This window comes from Haliaeetus leucocephalus, unplaced genomic scaffold (genome assembly GCF_000737465.1).
Source record: "Haliaeetus leucocephalus isolate CR32 unplaced genomic scaffold, Haliaeetus_leucocephalus-4.0 Scaffold93, whole genome shotgun sequence".
In the NCBI taxonomy this organism is placed as follows: domain Eukaryota; kingdom Metazoa; phylum Chordata; class Aves; order Accipitriformes; family Accipitridae; genus Haliaeetus; species Haliaeetus leucocephalus.
Window position 1 is genome coordinate 1,275,973 of NW_010972529.1, and position 26,358 is coordinate 1,302,330.

The following is a 26,358-nucleotide window of genomic DNA, read 5'->3' on the forward strand; positions in this document are numbered from 1 at the left end:
AAAAGAATGAGTATTTTCCCATTTGTGTTTTCAGAAAGCTGATCTGGCCGTTGCTCCTCTCACTATTACCTACGTAAGAGAGAAAGTAATTGATTTTTCCAAGCCCTTCATGACGCTGGGAATCAGTATCTTGTACCGGAAGCCCAATGGGACAAACCCTGGTGTTTTCTCCTTTTTAAACCCTCTTTCTCCTGATATTTGGATGTATGTTCTCCTAGCCTGCCTTGGAGTCAGTTGTGTCCTCTTTGTCATTGCAAGGTAAGTCGAAGACATAGTTTTAGATGCATCCACATTAACTACCTCTCCTCCCATAGGTGTTGCATGGGATCTGCAAAGTAGATACCGTGTAATACTATCCTAAGGGTTTTATCCAGTCCTAAAACATTATGTTCTAGAAAGTCTCTTAGTATTTTCACATCAACACTGCTATCACTTTTATATATTGCGATGTGATGAGATTTTACTTTCCTTAAGGGCTGAATGGAGAGAAATATCCAATGAAATGTGTCAGCCTTTCTTTGTCAGTACACACCACCTCAGCAGACTACGTGTTGAAAAGCAGTTTGTATTACTTGCATGTAAGCGCTTCTCTTTTCCACTAACAGTGCATATAGTTAAAACGTGTGAAAGAGGATGTGAACATATTTTTGCTGAAGGATGTTAATTAGCTCAGCTAATTTCCCCTTGAAAATACAAGATAATGTGACTGGGAACCTGAGGGGACAATCTGCAAGGTGAAATATGCCCAAGGCTTTCTCCCAGTGCTGTCCTGAGGTGCACCCTGCCTGTCAGTGGCAGGGTCCCAGTGATGTTCCTTATTCAAAACCAACAGGAAATAAGCACGTACACACTGCTTTTCCAAATTAAGCCAAAGCTCATCGAGTTCTCAAAGGCAGGTGTGCCACAAAGTTTCTGGACCAGTGGACCACAGTCACTTCTCCAGAGGGCCAGCAGAGCACTCTATACCCTTATCATTGAACTTTACCTTAAAAACTCTAGACAGCTGATATAGTTTCACAAACTGGGTGCAAGCTACTTATCGTGTCCTCAGAGACCCTGGACCACAGTCTGGGAGTCAGTTGCTCCAGGGCCTTGAACAAGAGCAAACCAAGTATGAAAGAAAATGAACTTAGAAACTTGTCAGAGGAAATTGGTCATTTGAGGCATACTTTTTTCTATACTCCTGAATAAACCTGGACTCTGAAGTGGCATAGTTATTGTCCTTTTCTTCAGATAGTAGCCTTGGAATTTTATTTCCAACCCTGTTTATTTGATCTCATCCTATCCTTCATTTTTTCTTTTTTATAATTTAAAACATAAATATTTTTATTAATGCTTCACAGAGATTCATGCTTTGATTCTTTTTGCTGAGGATCCCTAATTAAGCCATTCCCCACTTCTGTTATGTATTGTTTTGCATATACAACAATATATTCCACATTAATAAAGTAAATGGAAAATAGCCTGAGAAAACTTTTATACTATGAAATATAAGAACTGAAGTGATGTATCATTGGAAGTCCGCACATTCACATCACAGCAAAAGTAACAGAAATGCTGCAGTTTTTATTGCAAATGATGGCATTCAACTTTAAAGAAGTCAGCAATAATGTATATATTCCAATGTATACATACATATACCTCATTCAAAGGTCGTAAAATAATTGTAATATCTGCATCATTATTTCAGATAATGTGGCACATTGTGCCTGACTTCCACTTCTGTGTGAGCCAGGTCAAATTTAGCTCTTGCTGCTCTTCCTCCAATTCACTGTTTTCTTTTAATCAAAAGGCATGGCCCTGCAAAACCTTTACTCACACGAGCAGTTCTGCTGAGAGTGACTGGCCTCGGACACACATTTCTCCGTGGTCCACTGAACAACCCTTGTTCCAGGTGGACAACCTATGTGAATGCTTTGCTTGTTGGCATGTTTCTGTGCTGGTACCAAAGTACAGAAATATGTGGGATTTGCTTTTTCCTTTAAATTGCTGAGAATGTGAAGAAGGAGGAGGGAATTAGAGGAGGAGAGGTCATGGGTTAACTTATTAGTGTTGGCCCTAGGTAAAAGAAAGAGTTTATCCATCCCTGGCAGCTATGGGACTGTATACAATTAGTCATGACTTCCCACAAGCTCTTGCAGTGGCTCACTGTACCATAAATAATAACTCTTACTGTACGCAAATCATGATCTCATTCATGACTAATATTAAATCTGCTCAACTGTGACAGATTGACTTTTCTGCAGTTCCGTGCCAAGACTAAAAACATCCCACAGTCCTCTCCACCTCAGAACAAGCGGAAGGGAAAACAAAGCCCAAGTTATCCTTGGTGTTTCTATTTTTCAAAATAACAGCATGAAGTTTGCAAAAATAAATAAGCATCAGGGTCCTCTGTCTGCTCGCAGAGCTGCCTACACGCAGATGCGTGGCCAGCAGCAAACCAAAGGGAAACGCACAGTGCTCACAAATCATCAGCTGTGAAACCTGTTTGCTTTTCTTGGCTGTTAAATATTGCTCTAAATCACAGTGTAGCCTTTGGGTAAATCCATAAGTTTGCCCTGTGTAACTGTGTTATGTTTTATTTCCGAAATCTTTCTAAAAAGCAGTAGTTCCAGGAGCAGCGTAACTAATGAAGCCCGATTTCCCTACAGATTTGCGTCTCATGGTGGACTGTGATGCAAATTGAAGTTTGTTTGTCTGTTTGTTTGCTTTCCCTGCAGCTGAAGGACTTGTAGGCGATCTTTCCCATGTGGATTAACTGATACGTAACGAGTTGTGAGCTCATCCTGAAGCTTCTTTCCTAGTGGGGCTACTAGTGCAATGTTTCACAACGCTGCAGGAGCATAATAACCCCTAAGGCCTCTATCTATTTGTCAAATGTGCTAAAATTAGCTAAAAGGCTTATATGTCATTAGAGGTATAGACCCCCCCACATTCATAACACACAGCACAAAGCCTGACACAAAAAAATATCAAGTTTGCATATAATTCTCACAACCCACCTATTTTAGGAAAAGAGGAAATGAGTGTACTAGTTTAGCAAAACACTTAATATAATTTTCTGAATGTTTATTTTTTTCTGACACAAATGTTTTTTTTTAACTGATGCCTAAAAGCAGCGCCTAATTAGATCACAACTACATATGCTGAAGAAGTACACAAAATTCTGTTTACATGTCATCTTGATTTACTCTAGACTTTATAAATTTTAATTCAGTCCAAGATGCTAAGCCATTCTTACAGTCCACATCTAGACCTGTTCACATATCCAAATACATCAAGATTTCTGTAAGATTTGCCAAGTGTTTCAGCAAATACTAGTTAGATTGGTTTTAAGAACCTCAGAAGCATCCACTTTTTAACGCTGCCACAGTAAATTAGACAGTTAACAGTATTTTGACATCAGTTCATGGAAGACAAATACTTGGGAATAATTTTCATAGACTGGGATAATCATCCTGTTATTTCTTCAGACTTTTCAGCAGCTGAATAATTTCTCATTTGTCTTTGAGCCTTATGTATAGCCCTGGCATTGTTATATTAATTTTTAAACTCAAACACTGAAGTTTTTATCGCTGTGAAGGGTTACAGACTGACAAAGCTCTTTTCCTAAGTAGACTGGCAGTGAATGAACAAGGTGTTTTCTGCCAAGATTACCCTTTACTGCTAATGCCATATCAGCTGTGCTGTTGATGTCAATGATGGTAGAGCTAGGTAGCCAATGTAACCACCAGTGGTGAATAATGCCATACCGAGCCTATATAAAAGGGTTCTTAGATGACCTTGAGCATCTCATCTTTATCAGAAACCTCAGCATAACTACTGCTGAGGGCCCAAAGAGGGAGAAAACCAGGGGAAAACAGCCAGGAGAACAGAAGGCCTGAGCAGTGAAATAGAGCTGAATTGTAACCCAGCCTCTTCTTAGAGCTCAGCACAGCAACAGAAGCACAAGAAGAAAATAGGCTTCTGTTTCAAAGTGAAAAAGAAATATATACCCTAGTACCACGTTAAAATATATACCCAGAGCTATAAAAATCTTTCCAGTCCAGCAGAAAGAGTTTTGCTGACAGAATTTCATTGCTACTTCCTAGCAATCGCTGCTTTGCTCTTTCGGTGATGGGGACATTTGTGTCCAACCTACTGAATGTGGCTGTTGTCTGAAACAATGCAAGATCCCAGCCTTGGGCTTCCCAGTCAGGTCAGGCAGAGTTATTTGTATGTCTTCTTACTGTCCTGTGTTAACACTCTGGGACCCTGTGGGTGAATGCTCAGCCTGGGTCCTCTTCACTTCTATGGCGATTGGCAGCTCAGACAACCTACAGGTCCTAATTCTGGGTCTCTTGTTAAGGATGTGTTTCCACTGTGTCTGCACAAACTGAGTTGGGCACAATGGCATTACTACAGAACAGTTGCTTCCATTATTCCAGCAAAAATTTGAAACATATAACTTGGTGATTGCTCTTCTTTTAACTGGTGTATGCAGAACTGCTGTATCTTGAACCCGAAAACTGTGTCCTTTGTTACAATTTTTAATACTATCATACTAGTTATGGTAATATTGTGCAGCTAATGGCATCCTAAGCTACATACTGTTTCAATTAGTGGGTTCATTATTATCAGAGTTCATTACTTCAGCTAAGCAAGGCACTCTGCTTGCAACTGTGCATAAATTCAACACTTAATTGTATTGTTGAAACGGTAATTAAAATGTATTGGCATGACATTGTCAATGAAAGCTATATTCATAAACTTCATGAGAAAGTACACAGCAAGCCACGCAGCAGTGGGAAGCAACAGCAAGCAAGGTACCTTGGGGAGAAACGGTCCTTCAGGTAGCTCTGCCGAGTGGCACGCAGAGCAGAAGGGGCATGGGTTGCAGTTGCAGGACGGTGGGCGGGGAATAGAGCGGAGCTCTTCAGCTAAAGGCAATCCTCTGCGTAATTCTCTCCCAGCAATGCCAACAACGTGGCCCTAGGGCTTTCAGGCACTGCAGTTGCACCCGAAGGCCTTCAGACCATCGGCAGCCTTTTCCTCCGCTGCGCTGCTGCGGCGGCCTCGCGCAGGGAGAGCGCGTTCAGCATCCAGCATCTCAACCACAGACAGCTAACGAGGGTTGCCTTTGGAGGGCTGCTTCTCCCTCGCTCTTTTTCTCAGTGCTTTACCAAGGATCAGCCACGTGGCTGCCAGTTGTCCCCCTGCCCCTACAAATGCCTGTCTGTCCGTCTGTCCGTCAGTGGTGCGGGCAGGGAAGCTGTGGGGCGTTGCGGCAGCCTCACCCTCGAGCGCGGGAGGAGAAGGGGAGCAGCCCTGTGCTAGGGGCAGGACTGTGAAAGCAGCTCCTGGCATTGCAGCGCTGCTCCGCAGCTCGCACCAGGCAGCTGCGAGACGTCCTGTGGACAGCCTTTCAGCTGAGGTTTTCTTTTCCTTGTTTCCTTCGTTAAATCCTCACTTTGTGCGTTGTTCAGCAGGTTTGCTGCCGCTGTGTGTACTCTATTTGATGTTTACAGATTGTTTCTGTTAACTGCCACAGGTTTACACCATATGAATGGTATAACCCCCACCCGTGCAACCCAGACTCAGATGTGGTGGAAAACAATTTTACTTTACTAAATAGTTTCTGGTTTGGAGTTGGAGCTCTCATGCAGCAAGGTACACCGGTTACACTTCGTTATCGCACACGTCCCACAGTCTGCTCAAGGGCTTCTGTGCTGGTAAACTCCACCCTCTGTATATACAACGTGTACTGTAAAACCTGATCTCAGAAACTAAGCAATAGAAGAAAGGACGAAAACGACGTGCCACTGCAACCGGGAGCAGGCAGAGGAGGGGAAGCTGTGAAACCCAGAATAGGGCTGCAGCCAGAGGAAGGAGGAGAAGCAGTTGAGAGAAAGGGAAGCAGGCAGGGCCACACGGCACTTTCTGGAGCTGAAACCTAAAATAATCACAAGAGGGATACGAAGTGCTTCATGCTGAAGTTGAGTTTATGAGTAGAAGAGGTTTGGCAACAGGAAAATGTTGGGCTCCATCCCAACGGAAACAGTAACAGCCTTAGCTACCCTAGAAAAACTGTTATAACTGCCAAACAAAAAAAGATGCTCTTTCTTCAGAAGGGTTGTTAAGTTTGTTGGCACTTGTCAAACACCTTGTCTAAAACCAAAACCAAACCTTTTTTTTTATGGCTTTTCTGCAGGTATGAGTCCCATCCTTCTGTAAACGCATCCAACCCTAGAAGCATTAACTTAACCCAGTCACAAGTCCCTGTTGCTGATGATTTTGGAAACAGCTGACTTTTTACTCATTTGACAAGGGCAGTGAAGCTTACTCCATATGGGAAGTCAAACAGATATGTGTACTAAACACATTTGTTTATGGTGTGTATGTTCTAAGGTTTCCAATTAAATCACTGTTCACCAAAACTGGGGTCCACTGAAAAGAATGGAAATATTTTCTGACAAATATTTCAAGTTGAATCAAAGCTGAGCAAAAAAACCCCACCCCATGACAACAACCAAAAAAGCAATCCAGAGGAAAGCCCAGCAGAACCTTGGTATTAAATTCGTAAACATTTAAGTAAGGAAAATAAAACCATCTCTGCATTCATCCAGGTACAGTTTATTCTTCCCTCTTTAACAGACATGAGTAGCAGTAAAAAAAAAAAAAAAAAAAGAGGGGGATTTTTTTCCTAGATATGGTAGAGAACAAAGTTTGATTTGTACCTAAGATGCACTTGCTTTTATTGGTGCACTAATGTATTGACAGGATATAGAGTTTCTTATAGAAATTACTTTGAAGGAGGTTGCATGAAGGAAGAGCCGTTCTGTTCCGGTTTTTTGTTTTGTTTTCCTTCCAATTTATCAGTAAAACACAGGCTGAGGTTTTACGGTATCAGGCAGGTGTGTGTATATAACTGTGATTGCCCTGTGTGTGAAGTGCCCCAGGATTTTGTGTTTCTATGTACTGCCTTTTTTGGAGTTTACCATCATCCACAGCAAACTGTGGGATGCAGTGTCTGCTCGTTACCACTACCTTGGGTACATGACAGTCAGCCCCAACCAGACTCTGCTTGTCTTTCAAGAAGGTTAAAAACAAAACAAAACAAAGAAACAAAGAAAGAAAAGAAAGAAAGAACATTTGTAAGGCAACACAAATGTTTCCATGTACAAACTTGTGGTGCGTGTGATTGTAAGTGCATCATTGTTAATGTGAAGAGTTTAAACATGATGTGAATGGTTGTGAAACTCTGCAACTAGTGTTACGCTCTTTCTTGTTGGCAGCAGCTGCTTGTTATGCTTGATTGGAAGACACTTGTTATTAAATTTTAAAATGTGATGATCAGACTTTCTCTTTTCTACAGAGCGTGAGCAAAGTCTGGATCAGGATTGGCTGTCATGTCTGCCATAAAAAGGCACTAGAGAGACTTCAGCAAGTATTGTCTCTGACCCCGAGTCCTGCTAGCAACATTTTTATTTAGATGTTATTATTTCCCCTGTTTTTCCCCTGAAAGTCTCAGATGTGTTATGCATACTCTGAAAGCATCCAAACAGGGCACATTTCATCCAATTCATTCCAAGAAACTATCACTCTCAGAAAGGAAAGCTGTATGTCAGAGCCCCGGTTCAGCTGGGCAATGGGTCAGACCAGGAGTATCTGGTTAAGGAGAACACGCAGGGCGAAGCTAGTGAGCATGGAGCGTATATGAATGTTTTTTGCTGGAATCAAGGCCCTTGAAAAGGTGAACATTGAAATAATTGTGGGAGTGATCAAAAGAGATGCTGGGGCCTCTTGGTTCAGCTGGGAGCAGAGTGTGCTCAGCACCTCACAAAAGCAAAACAGTAGCTCACTGCATAATTAATAGATTGTGGCATTTTGAGCTTAATTGAACTGAATGTATTCTGCTGCTTTTTCACAAACAACTTCTTGCTAGGGGAAATCGCAGGAGATTTGGCATCTCATCCCACAAATTCAGCACACAGAGCTTCTACGTCTACTCCCTCGTGCTGCCGTAAGGCTGTGCTGGCAGATTTCATGGTTGCTTGTTAAGAAATCTGCAAGGTATCTGGCTATTATGGATTAATGGGATGTATATGTCAGAGCTAGGTATTGCATCAGAGTCCAAGTGTAGAAATTATATTTGTCTAAGCTGTCTAAGCTTAAAAAAAATAATACCTTCAGGATGACCTGAATCAGCACTCCTAGAAGCCAGCTTTTGCAGGTCAACCCCAGCTTAGAAATATACACACACTTTTCCTGAGGGCAACAATACAAAAAAAGAAAAAGATTTTATTGATTTTATTGCATTAAAAAAAATCTAATCTGAAAAGCAAGAAAGTATAACAGACCACAAACATAAACCCAGAAAGAGCTACAGCTCTTGAAACAAGTTGTCGTGGTTTAACGCCAGCCAGCAACTAAGCACCACGCAGCTGCTCACTCACTTCCCCCACCCAGTGGGATGGGGGAGAGAATTGGAAGGAAAAAGGTAAAACTCGTGGGTTGAGATAAGAACAGTTTAACAGAACAGAAAGGAAGAAACTAATAATGATAATAATAACAATAATAAAATGACGATAATAATAAAAGGATTGGAATATGCAAAACAAGTGATGCACAATGCAATTGCTCACCACTGGTCGACCAATGCCCAGTTAGTTCCCGAGCAGCGATCCCCCCAGCCCCCCTCCCCCCAGTTTATATACTGGGCACGATGTCACACAGTATGGAATACCCCGTTGGCCAGTTTGGGTCAGGTGCCCTGGCTGTGTCCCCTCCCAGCTTCTTGTGCCCCTCCAGCCTTCTCGCTGGCTGGGCATGAGAAGCTGAAAAATCCTTGACTTAGTCTAAACACTACTGAGCAACAACTGAAAACATCAGTGTTATCAACATTCTTCACATACTGAATCCAAGACATAAGACTATACCAACTACTAGAAAGAAAATTATCCCAGCTGAAACCAGGACACAAGTTCATTTGGACTCGAAAATTTCAAGTGAGATTTTTTGCTTTTAGACTGCTGGCTTAATTTGAAATCCATGCAGCACCAGGGCTGCACAGGCAGAGCATCTGCTTTCGCAGTTTGGCAATCCTGTCAACCTACTCAAACCCTTGGGCTATGCTTAGCTTTGACCTTTAAGAGACGTGTCTATATGTTTACAAAGCTAAAAGTTAAATGTGTTTGCTGGTTGTTTGGAAAGTTTTTGCCCTTTCAGTCTTTGGCCCAAAAGTCACATTCAGAGTTTTTGCAAAGTCTGAAAATATCCTCTGTAAGATGTTTAAATTTCTTACAGAAATCATTAAAGAGCTGGGGAGAGATAATATGTTAACATGTTTTTCCAATAATAGAAATATGTTTGTCACATCAAAAGCTTTACATGCTGAGATCTCCATTCACAGGCACTTAGTACTTTCTTAAGTCCATCCTTCATCAACAAAATAATTATGCAAAGACTTAACTTTGAAGTCAAAACTACTCCAGCGGCTGTCTAAGTGCTTTGCTGAACCAGATCCTTGAATCCCACATAATGAGCTAAGTTCAGTGTGGACGCCTCTAGAAAAAACAGCACAAAACTTGCATCAGAATTCTTAGAAATACGAGTACCTGTGTGGCTTAAATACAGTTTATCGGAGCTGTTTAGAAGCTGTTTCAGTGCACTTAATACCCACAAGTGCTGTTCTGTGGGGTTTTATGACGATGGCAGATCACTTTTTGATATTTTTTGGTGTGACATGCAGGCAGATCTGCTAAAACCTTTTCAGCGATTATGAGTGTTAAATACACTGTCCAAAACTTTGCATTGCCCTGTAGATCCAAAGGAGATGTCCATTCACCCTCAGAATTTTCAAATGTAAACCGTATGTTTGTAATAAGACATGTTCTGAGTTTTGAGCTCAGGTTCACACAGGCCGATGAGTTCCCTGGAACCGTATTGATCACCCTGCTTCTGCTTAAGGTCTGTCGACAGGATGCACAGAGCAGGTTTCTCTTGTAAGGTACTTCTGCCAGGTAGCTTGTAAGCAGAATAGCATTCTGCTAAAGATCTCTGGTTAAAAAATTGATTACAGTACACTGGCAAAACGGGATTCAGGAAATGGACAAAAATACTCGTATAGCTTGCTGGGGATGTAAGAGTGTAATATCACAATGAACATTAGCTCAGAGATGTAATGGGGCTTAGACCCAAGGATAATTCCATTTGTCATGTATCACAGCATACATCACCTTCACAGTGTGTTGCCATTATAAATGTTAGCTGTGCATCTGTGAGGTTACTGTTTAAATCATTTTATCATACTACGGCTCATAAAAGCATTCTGTGCCAAAAAACAGTCTGTAGTATCAGGAAAGGCATCTTTCAGCATCATTTTAATATGATTGTTTTGATGATGTTGTAACAGGATCAGAGCTGATGCCCAAAGCTCTTTCTACCAGAATAGTTGGAGGAATATGGTGGTTTTTCACCTTAATCATAATCTCATCTTATACTGCCAACCTGGCTGCCTTCCTGACTGTGGAGAGGATGGAATCCCCCATCGATTCAGCAGACGATTTGGCAAAGCAGACCAAGATAGAGTATGGGGCTGTTAGAGACGGATCCACAATGACCTTCTTCAAGGTAAGATGGCATTAGCCAGCTCTGTACGGTCAGACTGACTCATGGCCCTCCAGTGATAAATGGTGAGGCAGAATCACAGCGTTTGAAAGGATTAGCGTAATAGGTAAATACATCATTTTCCCAAATCCACAGAGGATCCTTCAGCATTATTAATGTAAAAGATGGGAGATTTTCCCCCAAGACATATGGAGAAACAATCTGATGCTGTACTGCTGTGAGGGGCAAACCCATGCCTTTGATGTGAGGATCTGAAGGGAACAAGGGCATGGACCTGGGCACATTCTCCTCCAGGTTGCTCCTCAGGGTGGAATCTCAGCTTCTTCCAGCTATTTGGCTAAGATCACTTCTGAAGGTCACATTTGCACCACAATAATACTGCAGGCAGTCAAAATGCAAGTTTGTTTGTCCCTTTTTTAAAAATGGTCCATGGACAATATTACACAGACTAATAATATATGGGCCACATACACACATGAACACATCTGTAAGTAAAAGATCATTTTCTGTGGCTAATTACTTTGTAGATAACTGCATTCTTTTTTTTTTCACTGTTAGTATTAATTACATACAAAATGGTTAATATCTCATAAAATGTCAACATAAAAGCCAACAAGCTATAAATATAGGATATATGCACAAAAATCCTGTGATGATTAGAATTAATTAGCAGCTCCATTGGTAGTCTCAGCAGGGAAGTTAAGCACTGTATGAACCCGTATCATGCTTTTCACTGTAGCATCTAAGAATGGTGTTTATAGACAGTTAAATATGCAGTGCCTTTGAAGAGGGTGAGACACTGTGGGGAAGCAGCATGTGGGGCAAAATAACACTCGTGCCATGCATGAGCCTTCTCCCCTGCTGCTCCAGCCCAAGGCCCCTGCCCTGCTTCAACCACAAGCCCTTATGCTTCCACACGAGGCAAAATACTTACACACAAAAAGGATCTTGGCTAAAGTATTTGGGTCATCTCTCAAAACGAATAATGCTCATCAAGGATGTTTCAGTCATGTAATAGATCTGATGGTAGGCTATCCCTGCTGGAGCTGTCAAGGGTGAACTGCCCTTGTAATGGCTCTCCTGTGGCTGAATAGAAATGTTTCTGTGCTGGAAGAGATGCACAAACTACAGTATTTTTCAAAGCCTCATTATAGTCATTTCTTGAAAAGATGAGCTGAAATTTCCATTAAGATATGCTGGGAAACACATCTGGAGATATTCCTGGAAACTGCATAAGGCCAGTACTGGACTGTCATCAGGAATATAAGGCAGAAGGAAGCAGCTGTGCCACCTTCTGAAGGGCTTTGGGAAACTCCCTTGGTCTAAGAGCTCTTCAGTGCCCAAAGATGGTCACTGCCATTGCTATTCCGAAATCAAATTCAGCATCAGAAAGAAAACTTCAAAACCTGTTGCTTCCATGCTCTTTAGAGGAAATAGCTTCTGAATTTCAACATGAGAAGTTCAGAACAAATTTCCAGAGCTGTTTCCATCTTTACGCTGACTTTTTTGCACCATTAATCCCTGAGGTTAAAATTTGTGGGCTTAAAAGAATGTAAGCCTTTAAAAAAAAAAAAAAAATCAGACAAGTTGATTAAGTATTTATATGCTATACATGCTAGCTTACTTATGCCTGAAATACACGTGTACACAAACACAAGTGAAAGGACAGTAGGTTTTGTACAGAATAGAGATGGATTCTCTGGCAGAGTGAAGGTGACATGGTGAAAGATGCATGAAAAATACAATTTATCACACTTGTAAACCAGTGAGACACAGTGGTATATAAAAGGTGTTATTATTTTTATTACACAGCCCTTCAAAATCCTCACAAGATTAGGATTTCTTTATGCTGTCCAAAACTTAAAAATAAATCACAGAGTAGGTCTCTGTACAATAAATACGATAGATACTTACGTATGCAAAAGGAAGACTGGGTGCTCTGTGAGGGCATGACTTTGCCTCCCTTGGACTGTAAAATGCTGCACATACTTCTTGAGCTAAGTAAACACACACACACACACCCCCCAGTGAGAGACCCGGGAATTAGGAGAAAGCAGGAGTAAGGGTTTCTGGGCAGCAATTACTCCGGTTCCTGTGCTTCCCGTTTATTACAGTATAGTTTAAGAAAAAGCACCTTTGCCATAACGGCTCTAGAGAAGATACTGGAAATAACTCTGCCTCTTTCGGGGGAGCTCTGAAGCCCTGACCTGGCCTGGACAGTTTCCCCTGGGCTGCCCCATGCCATGATGGACTCTGGGAGCACCCCAGTGCCCAGGGGTACCCCCCGACAGCCATGCCCCTGCGATTTGAGGGCTGCAGGACCTGAGCTGAGGTGAATAGGTACTTTTCACAATGGGCAGCCTGTGCTGCAGAGACAGTCCTGCTACCTGGGAGTGCTGATGTGATGGGGACAGGGAAAGGGAAAGTTGGAATCAGCACGACCAGGTGCAACAGCAGTAAAAATGTCCTGCAGGAGCGTAGGGCAGGGCTGGGTTGCACTAAGGAAGGGTCATTATTTCAAGTGCTTCCTGTCTTGCAAGATTTGATTTACCTAAGGGCTACGCCCGGGACTTAAACCAAGAAATACCAAGAGAAACAGCAGACTCTTTCAGACCAACATTTTTTTAGAGCAAAACCATGACACTCTGGGTGTTCCTCGCTATGAAGGAGAGAGGAACAAGAGAGTGCCTGACATGTAGGACACGAGATGCAAGACCAGTTGAGTCTGATTTTCAGGACTATAAGAGACATACATGGCAAAAGGATTTCCGAAGACTTCAAGTGCAGAAAAAGATCCTGACATGAAGCAAACTCTGAAGACTTTGGTTTAGGACTTTGTGCTTAAAGTAGCAGCAGGAAGCCCCTGAAAGATGATATTACACAATGTACCTGCTGGATGACATGCAGATTGGGAACCATACGAGAAAAGCAAGGTACTTGCACTGCTTTTCTGAAAACTCTATTTGGATTTATTCAAACTTACATCACTTTTTATTTAGTCTTGTTTATAATGCATATACTAACAGTTGTGTTTTTCCACTGATTTTGAATGCCTTACACTAGTATCCCTGTTGTAATAGTGTCCCCAGAAAAACTATTGCTAAAGAGCCAATATTTTCAAGAAAATTTCTGCAGTGACTATGCCTTCTAGCTAGGTAGTGGGAGGAAAGAAAACAAAAGCAATTGAAATTATTTGGGGAAAAAATGAGTTCTGACTTTGAAGGAACCTCAGAGTCAGCCTCCTCCCTGTACGCAGATCCCAGATCTGGCCATACCAGATGAAAACCCCCAGAAAACAGGGTCTGGACAGTTAAGGAGTGCTCCAGCGAGGGGATGGGGTTCTAGGCAGGTGAGCCAGCATGATCTCAGGCAGCATTCACCATCTGTATGCATGTCCAAATTTGGGGAAAGTCCAACTGAAGGCAGGATGTTTCACATCTACAAATTGTGACACACACATATTTCTCCAGACTGCCATCCCGCTCTGTTTCCAACATGTCTATAAATCTTCCATTGCTTTCTTGCCCCTCTGTGATAACATATCTTAATCTCATGTTGCAGCTCTTGCCAGCTCCTACCTTCTGATGTGCAGACATGTTTCCGCTGAAATCAATGAGAATTCAAAGTCCAAAATTTGGCATATGATCTATCCTGAAAAAAAATGGGCGTTGGCAAGTCAAAAAGCTAAGATCTTTCTTTCAAACTCATCTGAATAAGGAATACATCCTTCCAGTAAATTCAATATCAGACTCAATCTACTGACTAAACTTATCATTGCTTTCAAAAAATATTCCCAACTGAGCAGTAAAAATAGCTTCTACTAGCAAAAAGCCACTTAACCATCTTCAAAGTTTAGTGGTATATCCTGTGGCTTACCAAACTTAGGTGGACTTTAGGTGATGTTCACAGGTGTTGAATTTACAGGTGAAGCATATTAACATTTAAAGCTCAAAGAACCAGAAAATCAACTTCTCACAGGAATCCCCCAGACACTGGTGTTTAACAAGCACATATGGTCTCCACATAGTGACCCTAAAATCCGCTATGATGGCTATAAACCAAAGGTAGGGCCCATGAAGTAAGTGAGGATATACTGCCCCAGAACTGGGGAAACCTAAGCGTGTGGAGGACCTTCAACTCATACCTACATTAAAAAGCTGGTTTGTGCGTGCCTGGCTCGTGCTAGGCTGCAGCACAGAGTAGTTTGGCAATGGTTGGCTTTGCCATCTTGAGACAAAATGGTTTCCGTTGACAGTTTCTAAGGGTCCCGCTGTCTATAGGTCTACCTTGATATTCAATCCAAAAGCAACACTGTGTCCTCAGTGTTGTTTGAGAGCATACAAGGAAGAGAGAGGTTTAATCATGTTAGTACTGGACAAGCGCTTGAAGGTTTTTTGGTTTGTAGGTAGCACATCTTGAGGGTAGCAGGCATGTCCGTGAGCAGGTTCAGTTTTCCTTTTCATATCCTCCAACAAAGGCAGAAGTGTGAACAAGGCACTCGCACTGCCTTTCCCTGCAGGATGCCTGGGTCCCTCACGGGCTCCCACAGCACAGGGAAAGGAGCAGGGAGGGAGGGATGTTCAACACTGTACAGAGGTGGCTGGGGCTTCTGGCATCCCTCTTCCCTGGGCAGCTGGGCATTGACACAGGACACACACACACTCCTCCTGGCAAACTGCCCCTTAACTTCAGCAGGAGAAGGATGAAGACCTTAAGTCTGATTGCAATGGAAAGCAGAAAGCAGAAATTTGCTTAGAAGCCGCTTTGGGTTTGTTTCTCAAGCTTTATCCTTGAAGTACATGACTTCTAGGCAAGTGATAGCGATACAAAAGAGCCAGTACTTTATTCATCATCAGGCTTTTGGAGTAGTGTGTTTGCCCTGACAGGGAGAAGCACTGCTGCTGAGTGCAAGAGTATCCAGCTGCACTAATTTAGCTGGGTTATGTGCTGTAATCCGTGTAACAGCATTAGCCCAAAAAACTTCAAAGCACTTCACAGTTGTGCCAGTAATGAAGTTCCTGGCACTGCAAACGAAGTGAAAAAAAAAGAGATTCCTCAGCATAAAGCACAGTAAGAGAGAAAGGCTGCAGGAAGGAAAACCCTGCTACCAATTCTCTTTCTTTCAAGATGTGCTATTGGCATTGGACACAACAAAAGGCTGAGGAATATTTTACAAGTGCAATTTGGGTACTGGTGTGATTCTGTGCCCTCATTTTCCCTCCTTAGAAATCAAAAATATCAACATATGAGAAGATGTGGGCGTTCATGAGCAGCAGGCAGCAAACAGCGCTGGTGAAGAACAACGACGAGGGAATCCAGCGTGTGCTCACAACGGACTACGCGCTGCTAATGGAGTCGACCAGCATAGAGTATGTGACTCAGAGAAACTGCAATCTCACCCAGATCGGGGGGCTCATTGATTCAAAAGGCTACGGCGTGGGAACCCCTATTGGTAAGATACTTTCCAGCACAGGTGGTGTGGAGCACTCCCAGCAATGTCCCCTTCAGAAGTTTAGATGGCCATTTGAATTGTGTCCTAGTCTTTTAGAAACCTTCCTCATCGAAACAGACCCTAGGAGCCTCCTTTTAGGCAAAACATCTACTCTTGCCCTACTCATCTTCAAGCTGTATCTGCAAGCAAGAGGGAATATAGCAGTGTAGGCTACATCTGCAGAACAAGGTCGAGTGACCTGCTTGCCTTCTGGAGCATCCCATTCATAGCAAACTGGGTATCCTCTGTGCCACTCGAGGTGCAAGTCGCTCTACTGAAATTCAGTTTAGTTTGAGAAATCAAGTAGTGTCTCTGGGAAAATGGAAGTGGGCAGGATAAATGTGATGTCCAATGTATGCATCCCAAAGAAAGCTGCATGAAAGCAGATGAATTTCTGATCTATTTCATGACCTCAGAGCAACGCATAAGAACAGCGAGAAGCAATTGCAAAGTTCTGCATCTGCATCAGGGATTTCAGTGTTTTGAGCTAAGCAGAGTCTTAAGACTCCCAATCTCTGTGAACTCTTTCCACTAGACCTTTTTTAGCATATCCAGTGTCCTTTTCAAGATTTTCTGATTGTAGAGGATTAGTAAGTGTGTAAGTTTTTCGTGCTTTGCTTTTCTGAATTATCAGCACTGGGCAGCCAGGTCTTTTTCTTGTATAAAATATTTCTCCATACTGCTCACATATGCATTTACCATGCCATGCTCAGTTAATAGCTATGCAATTTTATTGTTTTCAGGGGAATTATTCAAGGCAATATCAGTTTGCACAGATATAAGAGGTGAAACATTTGGTCCATCGGTTTCTTGGTATACCAGGTATAAATAAGGGAGAAACTCCACTGCACTTTGAACTGTGATTATCTATGCTACTGAGTGCCTCAGACAGATTGTCATATAGATAACATTTTAAGTATACTTTTCCACTGGCTATGTGAGAACAACCATCTTACCCTGAGGACAATGATACCAAAGCTAAAATCCTGAATAAAGATAAATATACAGCAAGAGTTTCATTGCAGTTATAAAGCTGCCACACTTTGAAACAAGAACAATGAAGGAATAATTGAAACAGATGGTAATCTTCAGAGAGAGTGCATCCATTGGAAATACAGCTGTGAAATATATTTATAAGATGTTTCTTGTATGACAAATATGCCTTAATTTTTTTCTTAAGGAAAACCAGCAAGATTCAGGGGAATAGATATCTCCAAGCACTGTGGAATAATTCAGTGTGATCAGGCATCTTAATTTTTTAAAAGATTGATTTCATAAACAAGATAAGCTGTGGAGATCCTTCAACTATTCAGATGGACCCCAAAGGCTCGTTGTTTTTCTCATAGCATTCAAGACTATTGATTGCAGAAGCTGTAAAAAAAAAAAAAAGAGGACTTGTTTGTGACCTTCAACACCAAAGTTTCAGCAGGTCTTGATTGGTCTGCATTCATTCCTTCAGGAGAAGATACAACCACACAGCTAGGTTTTGCAGCAGCAAAAGTATGCCTCAAGCTCCAAAATTTCCAGTGAATGACCTGAATACCATCACCATTTGGCTCCCAAAGAAATAGGAAGAAGAATTTTTGAAAGTTCTTCTATGAATCCAGGAAATGTACTATTGTATTTATCAGAGCACCTTCTGCAAGTAAAAGATTACAGATATAGGCTGTCTTCCTACTTCTTTGTGCTGAGTTAGGTTAAAGGGCATTCAGGCATATCGGCAAACATCTCCATTTACATTTATTACGGAGCCGATGGGTCACAAAGAGGAGGGTTTTCAGCAGATTCTTGGCAAAAACCATTACTAATGAGAAATCTGCAGCAGCCGGTGGTGAACTGAATGCACTCTGGAAGTACTGCTGTAGCAAAAGCACCTCTAAGCAAAACCTGTGCAAAATGTCACCCTGGGAGGAATCCGGTTGGAGAAAGCAACGTTATTATAGGTGTCAGGACAGGTATTAATTCCAGTATCCCTGCCAGTGCTGATGCTAGTAATTCTAACACTAATGCTATTACCAGTTACTTGGGAAACTGCTAAGAAAGTAGATAGATGCATTTCTTGGCCTGAGAGGTAGGTTGTTAATAGCTCAGAGGCCATAAATGATATGCTGAATATTCAAAGAGGTGTTGAGATGGATTTGTGTGCAGTTTTAGTGCTCACCAATAAAACATTACCAATCTAACACTCCACGCACACTTGACAAACTTTAAAAGCACGCGTAGAAATATAGATGTACCTGTTACCCTCAAGATGAATTGTGAGAATCCTGCTGGCAACATAAACATCACAAGAAAGAATGAACATCCCCACAAATCCTGCGTTGTGACTCAGGCTGCTTCACTTCACCTAACAGCTACGTCCTTCCAGACAAGGGAAAATAGATGAGTCCTACAACCTAAAAGGCTCCAGCTATCAGGGTGACAAACCTCTCCTAAGGTAGAAGCAATTCTGCTTTCTTCTGAGAGGCACTGCTGTTTTCAGTGGCAATAATTCTCTTCTCTGTGTAAAGACAGTTTTGAAGGTGTTTTGGTTTTGTTTTCTGTTGTGCTTATTTTTGGTTCATTAATAGCATGCATAGAAATCATCTATTCTTGGAGCAGGCATATTTTCCTTTGAAAGCTGGCTACCTCAAGCAGTGGCTGCTGATTGCTGGCTTCCCAGATGGACTTTGTACAATCTGACACATGTCTCTTGGCATCTGTGGTCACAGCATGTCCTAGTGCTGGCAGTAAGATACACTGAAAAATAGCTGAGTGTTGGCACAACAAATGAAGAACTGCAATGTTTTTCACACTGATTCTCCTCAGACAATGCTGCGGGCCAAAGGAAATGGAAAGCAGAGGGAGGAACTTGTATTCATGGTACAATTATTTTTAATAATATCCTGCATGGCAATATAAGAAAGAAAACTGAAGCTGTGAGGCCAATTTTCCAAGGCTATTTAGATGCATTAAGACATAAAAGTGGTGCCTAGTGAGATTTTTCTTAAGTGTCCATGTCTATGTGTACCACACTATCACTGAAATTGTGGCACACGTTCTGCCTTAAAAGTTTGTTTACCTTGATCGGATTGAGAATTGCAGCTGCTTTAGTTTGCAGCAAAATGTGACTTTTGGTGAAATGACAGCTTAAGAAAATAGTCTTATTAATGTGCTAAAGGAGATGAAAGGGTGGATGGTAGTTAGCTACATGGACAAAGGACTGGTGACACTGTATGTCAGCCCAGACACTGAATGATTCCCACTGTAGGAAGTCCAACATGGCAGGATTTGGGGGCACATAATATGCCTTTAGAGCCAAAGAGCCTTTCTTGTAACTCTCTCCTGCTTGCTATCATAAAATCCTTTCTCCATAAAGAAAAGTCTCTCTCACAATGCCAAAACCAACTTCCACGTATCTATTATAATTAACACCAGGGTTTCTGCTATTATTGTTGATAACTTCAGCGTCTGGCAAGGTGGGAAAAGATAACTGATAGCAATTTTCTTTAACTAGGCGCTGCTCCAGAAGTGGGGGGAGGGGCACACCTCTCCCTTGTTCCCCTTTAGGGCTACAGACTTCTGCTTCGGCAACAGCACAAGTTGGCTGAAGGGACTTACAGGCGGCAGAGATTTTGGAAGATGGAGAGCCAGAGCAGACTGCGTGAGAGGCAAACCTAAACAGATTGAACTGCCCAACGTGACCCCGCTGTTTGCCAGATACTGTACATGCCCATTAATGCTGCTGAGCCTGAAGACACATCATTTAGCAAGCTGTTGGCCTGCAAATAAAAAGCAAAAAATAGTTGCTATTTTCAGTTTGCAGTGCCAATATAGTTGCAAGTCACGGAAAAAAAGACTTGGATGCCTTGTGTTCTTATAAGCTGTGAGGTAGCTGAAGTAGAGTTGTGGGCTTATGCAGGTATAAATGAGAAGAGGATGTATCTGACTGACTGTGGGCTTTTCTTAGACAGCTACTCATTTTACATGCAGTAGGAAAAATAAACAGATGTTGAAGTAAATAGAAGAGATGCAAAGCCAAAGGTCTCAAAGGATGCTTAAAGCAATATTCAAACATGATATGAAGGAATTACTTAGGAAGAAAACCCACTGCCAAAGCTTAAATAAACCTCAGTAGGAGACTCTAGAAATTATAATGAATTTTCAAACAAGTAATGGGACCGAAGGAGCTTTCTGCTTTCCAGTCCCCAGGGCAGACACCAATAGATAGTCCTCCTCCCCCTTCCAGCTAAAGAGAAACCAAGACTTTCTAGATGGAATAATGAATCTTGTGATGAGGGAGCACTTTTGTTTCAGGTGGCAGCAGCTTGCTCCCTCCCTGCCTTCTCTTTGCTGCAACTGGCACTGATGGGCCTTGCTCTCACCTTGCAGGGTCTCCTTACCGAGACAAGATCACCATCGCCATCCTCCAGCTCCAGGAGGAGGGAAAGCTGCACATGATGAAAGAAAAGTGGTGGCGAGGCAATGGCTGCCCCGAGGAGGACAGCAAAGAAGCCAGTGCTCTCGGGGTGGAGAACATCGGGGGCATCTTCATAGTGCTCGCTGCAGGGCTTGTTCTTTCAGTGTTTGTAGCCATTGGTGAATTTATATATAAATCAAGGAAAAACAGCGATATTGAGCAGGTGAGTCATCCATTTCCAGCTTGCTTATGTTTCTGGGAGGCTGAGGGTTGTGGATGTGGAGGTGACTGCATTACATGTCTCTTTGCTGGCATGCAGATTTTGTATTGCTGAACTCTCACCGTGCATCTCTGGCACTAAAGACAAATAATTTATTAAAAAGAACAGAGAAGCACCTCATCCACAGTCCAATTAGTGCTGCTTAGTATGGCAGTGCAGAACAAGAGCAATTAATTTCTCACACAGTTTCTGCTTGATCTTTAAGACTTCAAGTATAAATTATGTTGGAAAGGAATAAAACACAACTGGATATATTTTTTTTTTATATGGCATTAGCATCAGCCCTTTGAGTAACAACAAGAATGTACTTCCAAATCTGCAAGTGTAATTTTTCTTTTGCTCTAGAAAGCATTTTTTTCACAGCCAGGCATTTACACACTGTGCTGAAGCATGCACTTCAAAGCAGGGACACCTACTGAAAGGTGATGGATGCCACAGTAAAGTAAGATTATGGAGCCAAAGAAATTCTGGTAATAGCTCCACTGAAGCATAATAAGCAATATAAAAGGGCAGAGGGAAAACAAAGGAAATGCTGTGTACAAATCATGCCTTGAGTATTACAGCAGTTTGTGAGATAGAATCAATCATTAAAATAGAGTGTAAACACCTGTTTACTGAACCATCAGCCGCTGTAAAAGAAACAAGGCATGAGCAGCAACTTGGAGTCTGTTCTTGAATTTGTCTGCCAACCCTCTTACTCTGGCTGCATTCCCTGGTGCTGGTTTGTTTCTGGCCATGTCCTAGACCCTGACGTGGCCCTGTTTGCCTCAACTGCTATAGCTGCTCTGATCCTCTTCGCTTCAACAGGACTTAGCGTAGGGACGAGGGTCACATTGCACTGCAGGGTCAGTGGCCCCTGATGCAATCACCAAGAGGAGGGTTCCTATCACCTCACTTCAGGCTTCTAGACACGAGGCATCTACTTTGAAGTGAGTTGTTTAAGCTCACTTTGCACTTTTATATGGGAAAGGCAATTCATCCTCTTCATCCAAGGTGTAGTTCTGCAAGGCTGATGACATAAATGCCAGAAATTACTATTGAGAAAAATAACCTTAACAAAGGCAGCAGGGATGAGTGGGAGGAGAAGAAGAGCATTTTGCACTTGGTCTCAGAGGTGTAGTTTACACTGCGCACAGCAGTGGTGCTGGGACGTGAGAGGGATTGACACCTGAGTAAAAACAAGCAGCCAGGGCTGAGGGCATCATGAGGACAACATCTGGTTTTGGATAGGATAAATCACCTGCATCTCCTTGCTGCCGGTAAGGGATCGCCATAAGCTAAGGCTACACACCTGCTGTACAGACAGCTGAAAAGAAGTGAGCTGAATCCTACCATGCATCTTCATTTTCCAGATGGCACTTGGTATTATTTTGGGTCCATGACACCTAATATCAGTGGACTTGGTCCTCACAGTATCCTGCAGGAGAGGGCAGCTCCTGACCATGCAGACATCTCCACGTGTGCCTGAGCAAGCCCTGTTAAAGGCAATGGCACTGTCTACAAACAACAGATGCAGTTCGTGTAGAGCAATATTGCAGGAGATATTAATCAAAGTGTCCCTGTCTTGGAATAAATCAGACGTAAAGGATGAAAGTATTTTGCACATATTGCAGCTTTCTGATTAGTATTTTAACCCTGTAGAACAGTTTTAGCACAAAATGTATAAAGAATGCATCCATACCTTTGTTTCATTCATGTCTCAGGAGATCTTTCATTCAAATATGTTTTGGAGAACAGTTGCAGCTAATTAAAATGTTTAGTATAAATGCTAATATGGTGCAGAATATCCTGGAAACTCTTCAGGAGTCTGGGAAAGGCAATGCATTCCTGGAGTGATAATTAAAGTAGACCTAAAACTTTACATCATGAGGGAGTGTTATTTTACTTAGCAATATGTTGGGTGAATAACAGAGTATTTAGGGATACATATATACATATAACATTTCTGAAACTGTGCTACTGTTTCACAGCAATGTGTTGCTTATTACAGGCAGTCTCTTAATAATTAAAATCTTTAAGTGGGTTAATGTGGCAACATCATACTTCTCCAGAAGTAATTTTACAGACAGTAGAACACCAGCGATTCCAGTGTTACTTTTTGATTTCTCTCAGCTTGTTTTATTTTTATTCTGGTGAAATAAGAAGCTTAGATGGAAAATGCTATATGGTGTATATTATCACTAAGCTAATCCAAAGCATGAGCTGAATACAACCTATGACTTTTCTGTTTTCCTTAAATGGAATCTCCTTTGATTTGAATAGCTTTTGAATCTCATTCTTATGTTTGTTTTTAATTTTACTTCTTTCATTTATTTAATCCATTTTTCTTTTCTTGCATGCAAGGCCTTTTGTTTCTTTTATGGACTACAGTGTAAGCAAACCCATCCGTCCAACTCCACCTCTGGCACCACCTTATCTACGGAGTTAGACTGTGGCAAGTTAATCCGAGAGGAGCGAGGGATTCGAACACAGCCCTCAATTCACACTGTATAGTCAGGAAAGAAAAAAGGTGTGTCTGATGGAAAGCATTAAACTTAAACAGTGCACATAATGGCAAAAGTTGTACTCACCAACACATAGTTAATGACTTCAAAGTGCCTCTTGCTTCAGCAGGAGATAAGTTTATCTAGCACAAATTGTTGAAGTCCTGGAAATTTGGGCAGTTTAAATGCATATCACAGAAAATAATTACACCTACAGTGAAGAGTGAGTGCAATAGACTAATAGATTTTAAGAATTATCAGTCTCTATGTACAGTTGTCATCTTGTGATTACATGGGGTAATTCACCTTTTTCAGGTAAGAAAAATTATTTACCTCCTTTTCATCTCCTACCAAACCTGAGTAAACCAATGGCAGTCTCATTACTAAAAGCATGGAGAAATATTTTGCTTGGTCTCTTCTGAAGCATTCTGCAAGTGGGCCAGGCAGTTCTTTATAAATCTCGGAAAATAACCTGCAGGGCTCCATTAACTTTCTGAACCCCTATTATAAGCAGCCAGAGATTTTTTAGCTGGCATATCTTATTCCCAGTGTCAATATTTAATGAATTTTAATTCATCCATTTAAAATTCATTAGCCAAAGCCTCCAAGTAACTATCATAGTACAAAATCATATCTATCAGTTAAATTTTATGCCATGTAACCATTAACGTTTAAGAACGTATTCGACAAAAGCACCCTCAGGCACTCCCAGTATATACCTTTCACAGAATAAATCCATTGACTTGGCTTGAGCAATTCATGATGTTCACTATTGTAAGGCTTTGTAACATAGAAAACTCCTTTATGGCAAAATGAGGATATCAATTTATATCAAACAGTGAAGCCTTGGCATTGCTTTGCATATTGAAATGCCAAGGAAACGTCTGTGTAGAAGGTTGGCACTGGATGTTTTTTGTACCCTGGAAGGATAACAGTTTGATTTCCTCTAATCCTCAGCTAGTCTGGGGACTGACAGGGCAGGAGACAATGGACTGGATCTGTTGTTGCCACCAAAAACCATATGACGACAATCTGAGATACACAAAATGTATAGAAATGCCAGCTCGTAGGATGTCATGAACCACAGCAAACCACCATGTTTTCAAAACCTGATTACCTTTTACCTGTATTTCATTATATCCCAGCTTACCACCAGTTTCACCAATTCGTTTCCCACCCCTCACACCTAATTTATGTTTTCTTGCCCGCTGCAGTTCCTCCTCATCAAACAAGTTAATGATCTGTTTTATTGAGGGGCCATTTCTGCACTCTACTGCAATTAGAAAACTTATTCGAGTGGATGCCTTCACACTCAGTCGCTGAAGTGCTGCAGCGAAACTCTGCTCTGCTCTTGAATTGTTTCTCTCATACCCAGCTCCTGAGAAAAGCCAGACCATACAGTGACCTGTGTTTTCCTTCTATTTACGTTACAATTTTTGGCCAGCATTATTTATGCTGGCAGTAAGCTTAACTATTTTTTGCAACGAAGATGAACTGCTCGTAGCTAGGCTATACCAAGTCTTCTCTGCCAGCGCTTATCCGTGTATGTGAGTGTGCTCTGCTCCAGGTGCTGCAAGAAATTGTCTTGCTCAAAATGGCATTTTAACTTGTTTGAATAAGGCCTTGAAAGCTTTGGTTCTTCATAAAATGAGCCTTCTTACCAGCAAAGACCTGAATTAGATCTTCTATATCCCTGATTTAAGAAAGCACTTTTGTTCACAGTTTCCCAGTAGAAGAGACTTAAATCTAATTAAATTCAGCTTCTCTCAACACTCAGAGGAGAAGGAAAATTCCTCATGTGTTTATCTCCATCTTGCTCTACGCAAGAAGTCCTCTGGGTTGCAGCTTCGACCAGTTTTCTAATCACTTTTCAGAGGAATGCGGAATCCAGAAATTTTCTGTCACTTTTTAGGTAAACATTTTCATATCTGTCAAGGAAACAGTCACATTGTTAGTAACAGTCATCATTTCTCTGTCTAGCTGTCCCCACAGACAACCTCACAGATTTTGGCTTGCCTGTGGGAATTACAAAGCAGCTTCTCCTTTCCGTAACAAAGCTTCATACCTAGCTACAAAAAGTTATTAAAAAGCCTTACTTGCTCCTTAGCAGCTGCACCAGCAGCTGAGGCAGTGAAGAGCTGGCATGCCGCCCTAGCACTAACAAATCCATGCTTCTAAAGGCAGTTTTTGCAAGGTTTGCCATGGCTCCAGGAAAAAGCAGGTGCCTTCAGGTTAACAGCGAGATTTAAGGAAGGCACAGCCCATAGCATCTCCCATGAAGTGCATGGCACCTGGAAGGACTCCTGCATAGGCACACAAGCTTCAAGAAAAGGCGTTAAAGCATTCAAAGATTTTCCATTTATTATCATTCTAAGCTTCTATGACCACTATACTTTGAAATTTGGCCACAAAAAAATAATCTGTTCACAAATACAGATGGTCACCATTGCATCTTCCTAACTTGCAGCCTTGCAACTGCATCCAGGACCCAATAATCAAACTGGATCCTTTCTCAGGTGTGTGTCAGTGCAGGGACCTTGCTGTGCAATCAGAGCCAACAACTCTGCCTGTGGTGGATGAGCCGCAACCGACTCCATCAGGTCTGGTTCTGTGGTACCAGTAAAGCATAGCCATTGCTATGTGGGGAGAAAAATGGCTATAAGCATACCTTTATGTTATTTTATACTAATTTTTGTTTTGCTGTTGCTGCATTTTAATCAGAACTCCCAAAATATTCAAATTAATAAGTGTTTGCAAAAAATGGCATATGATTTGACACACAGAAGCCACCTACCATTGAAAGCAAAGGCACTGTGAATAAGCTAGTCCCAAGCCATTGCCAGGTTTATTTGGCTGCGGCCACTGTGCCTACTTTTATTTAGTGGCAGTTCCTGCCCTCATCAAACAGTCTGCAAATCAATTAGGCAAAGATGCAGGGGGAAGGAGAGAGAAAGGACAAGACAAGAGAAGAATGAGAGGAACAAAGGCAATACGATCACCATTTCGGAAAGCCAGGAGGGTGGATTAACACCACGCCTGCACTGCAGAACTAGACCAAGCACAGCAATAATGCTCTCTGTAACTAAACTGATATTTC

The 26,358-nt window shown here is 41.8% G+C and overlaps 1 protein-coding gene across 1 annotated transcript in view; it reads left to right on the forward strand.

Annotated features, from left to right (window-relative positions):
* The window catches only part of GRIK1 (glutamate receptor, ionotropic, kainate 1), a 245,730-nt gene that overhangs the window by 213,984 nt on the left and 5,388 nt on the right, over positions 1 to 26,358 (forward strand). Inside the window, exons 12-16 of the mRNA XM_010585332.1 lie at positions 35 to 258; positions 5,531 to 5,649; positions 10,394 to 10,611; positions 15,835 to 16,060; positions 20,471 to 20,721. Of these exons, the coding sequence (XP_010583634.1) occupies positions 35 to 258; positions 5,531 to 5,649; positions 10,394 to 10,611; positions 15,835 to 16,060; positions 20,471 to 20,721 (1,038 nt within the window). The remainder of the gene's footprint in view (positions 1 to 34; positions 259 to 5,530; positions 5,650 to 10,393; positions 10,612 to 15,834; positions 16,061 to 20,470; positions 20,722 to 26,358) is intronic.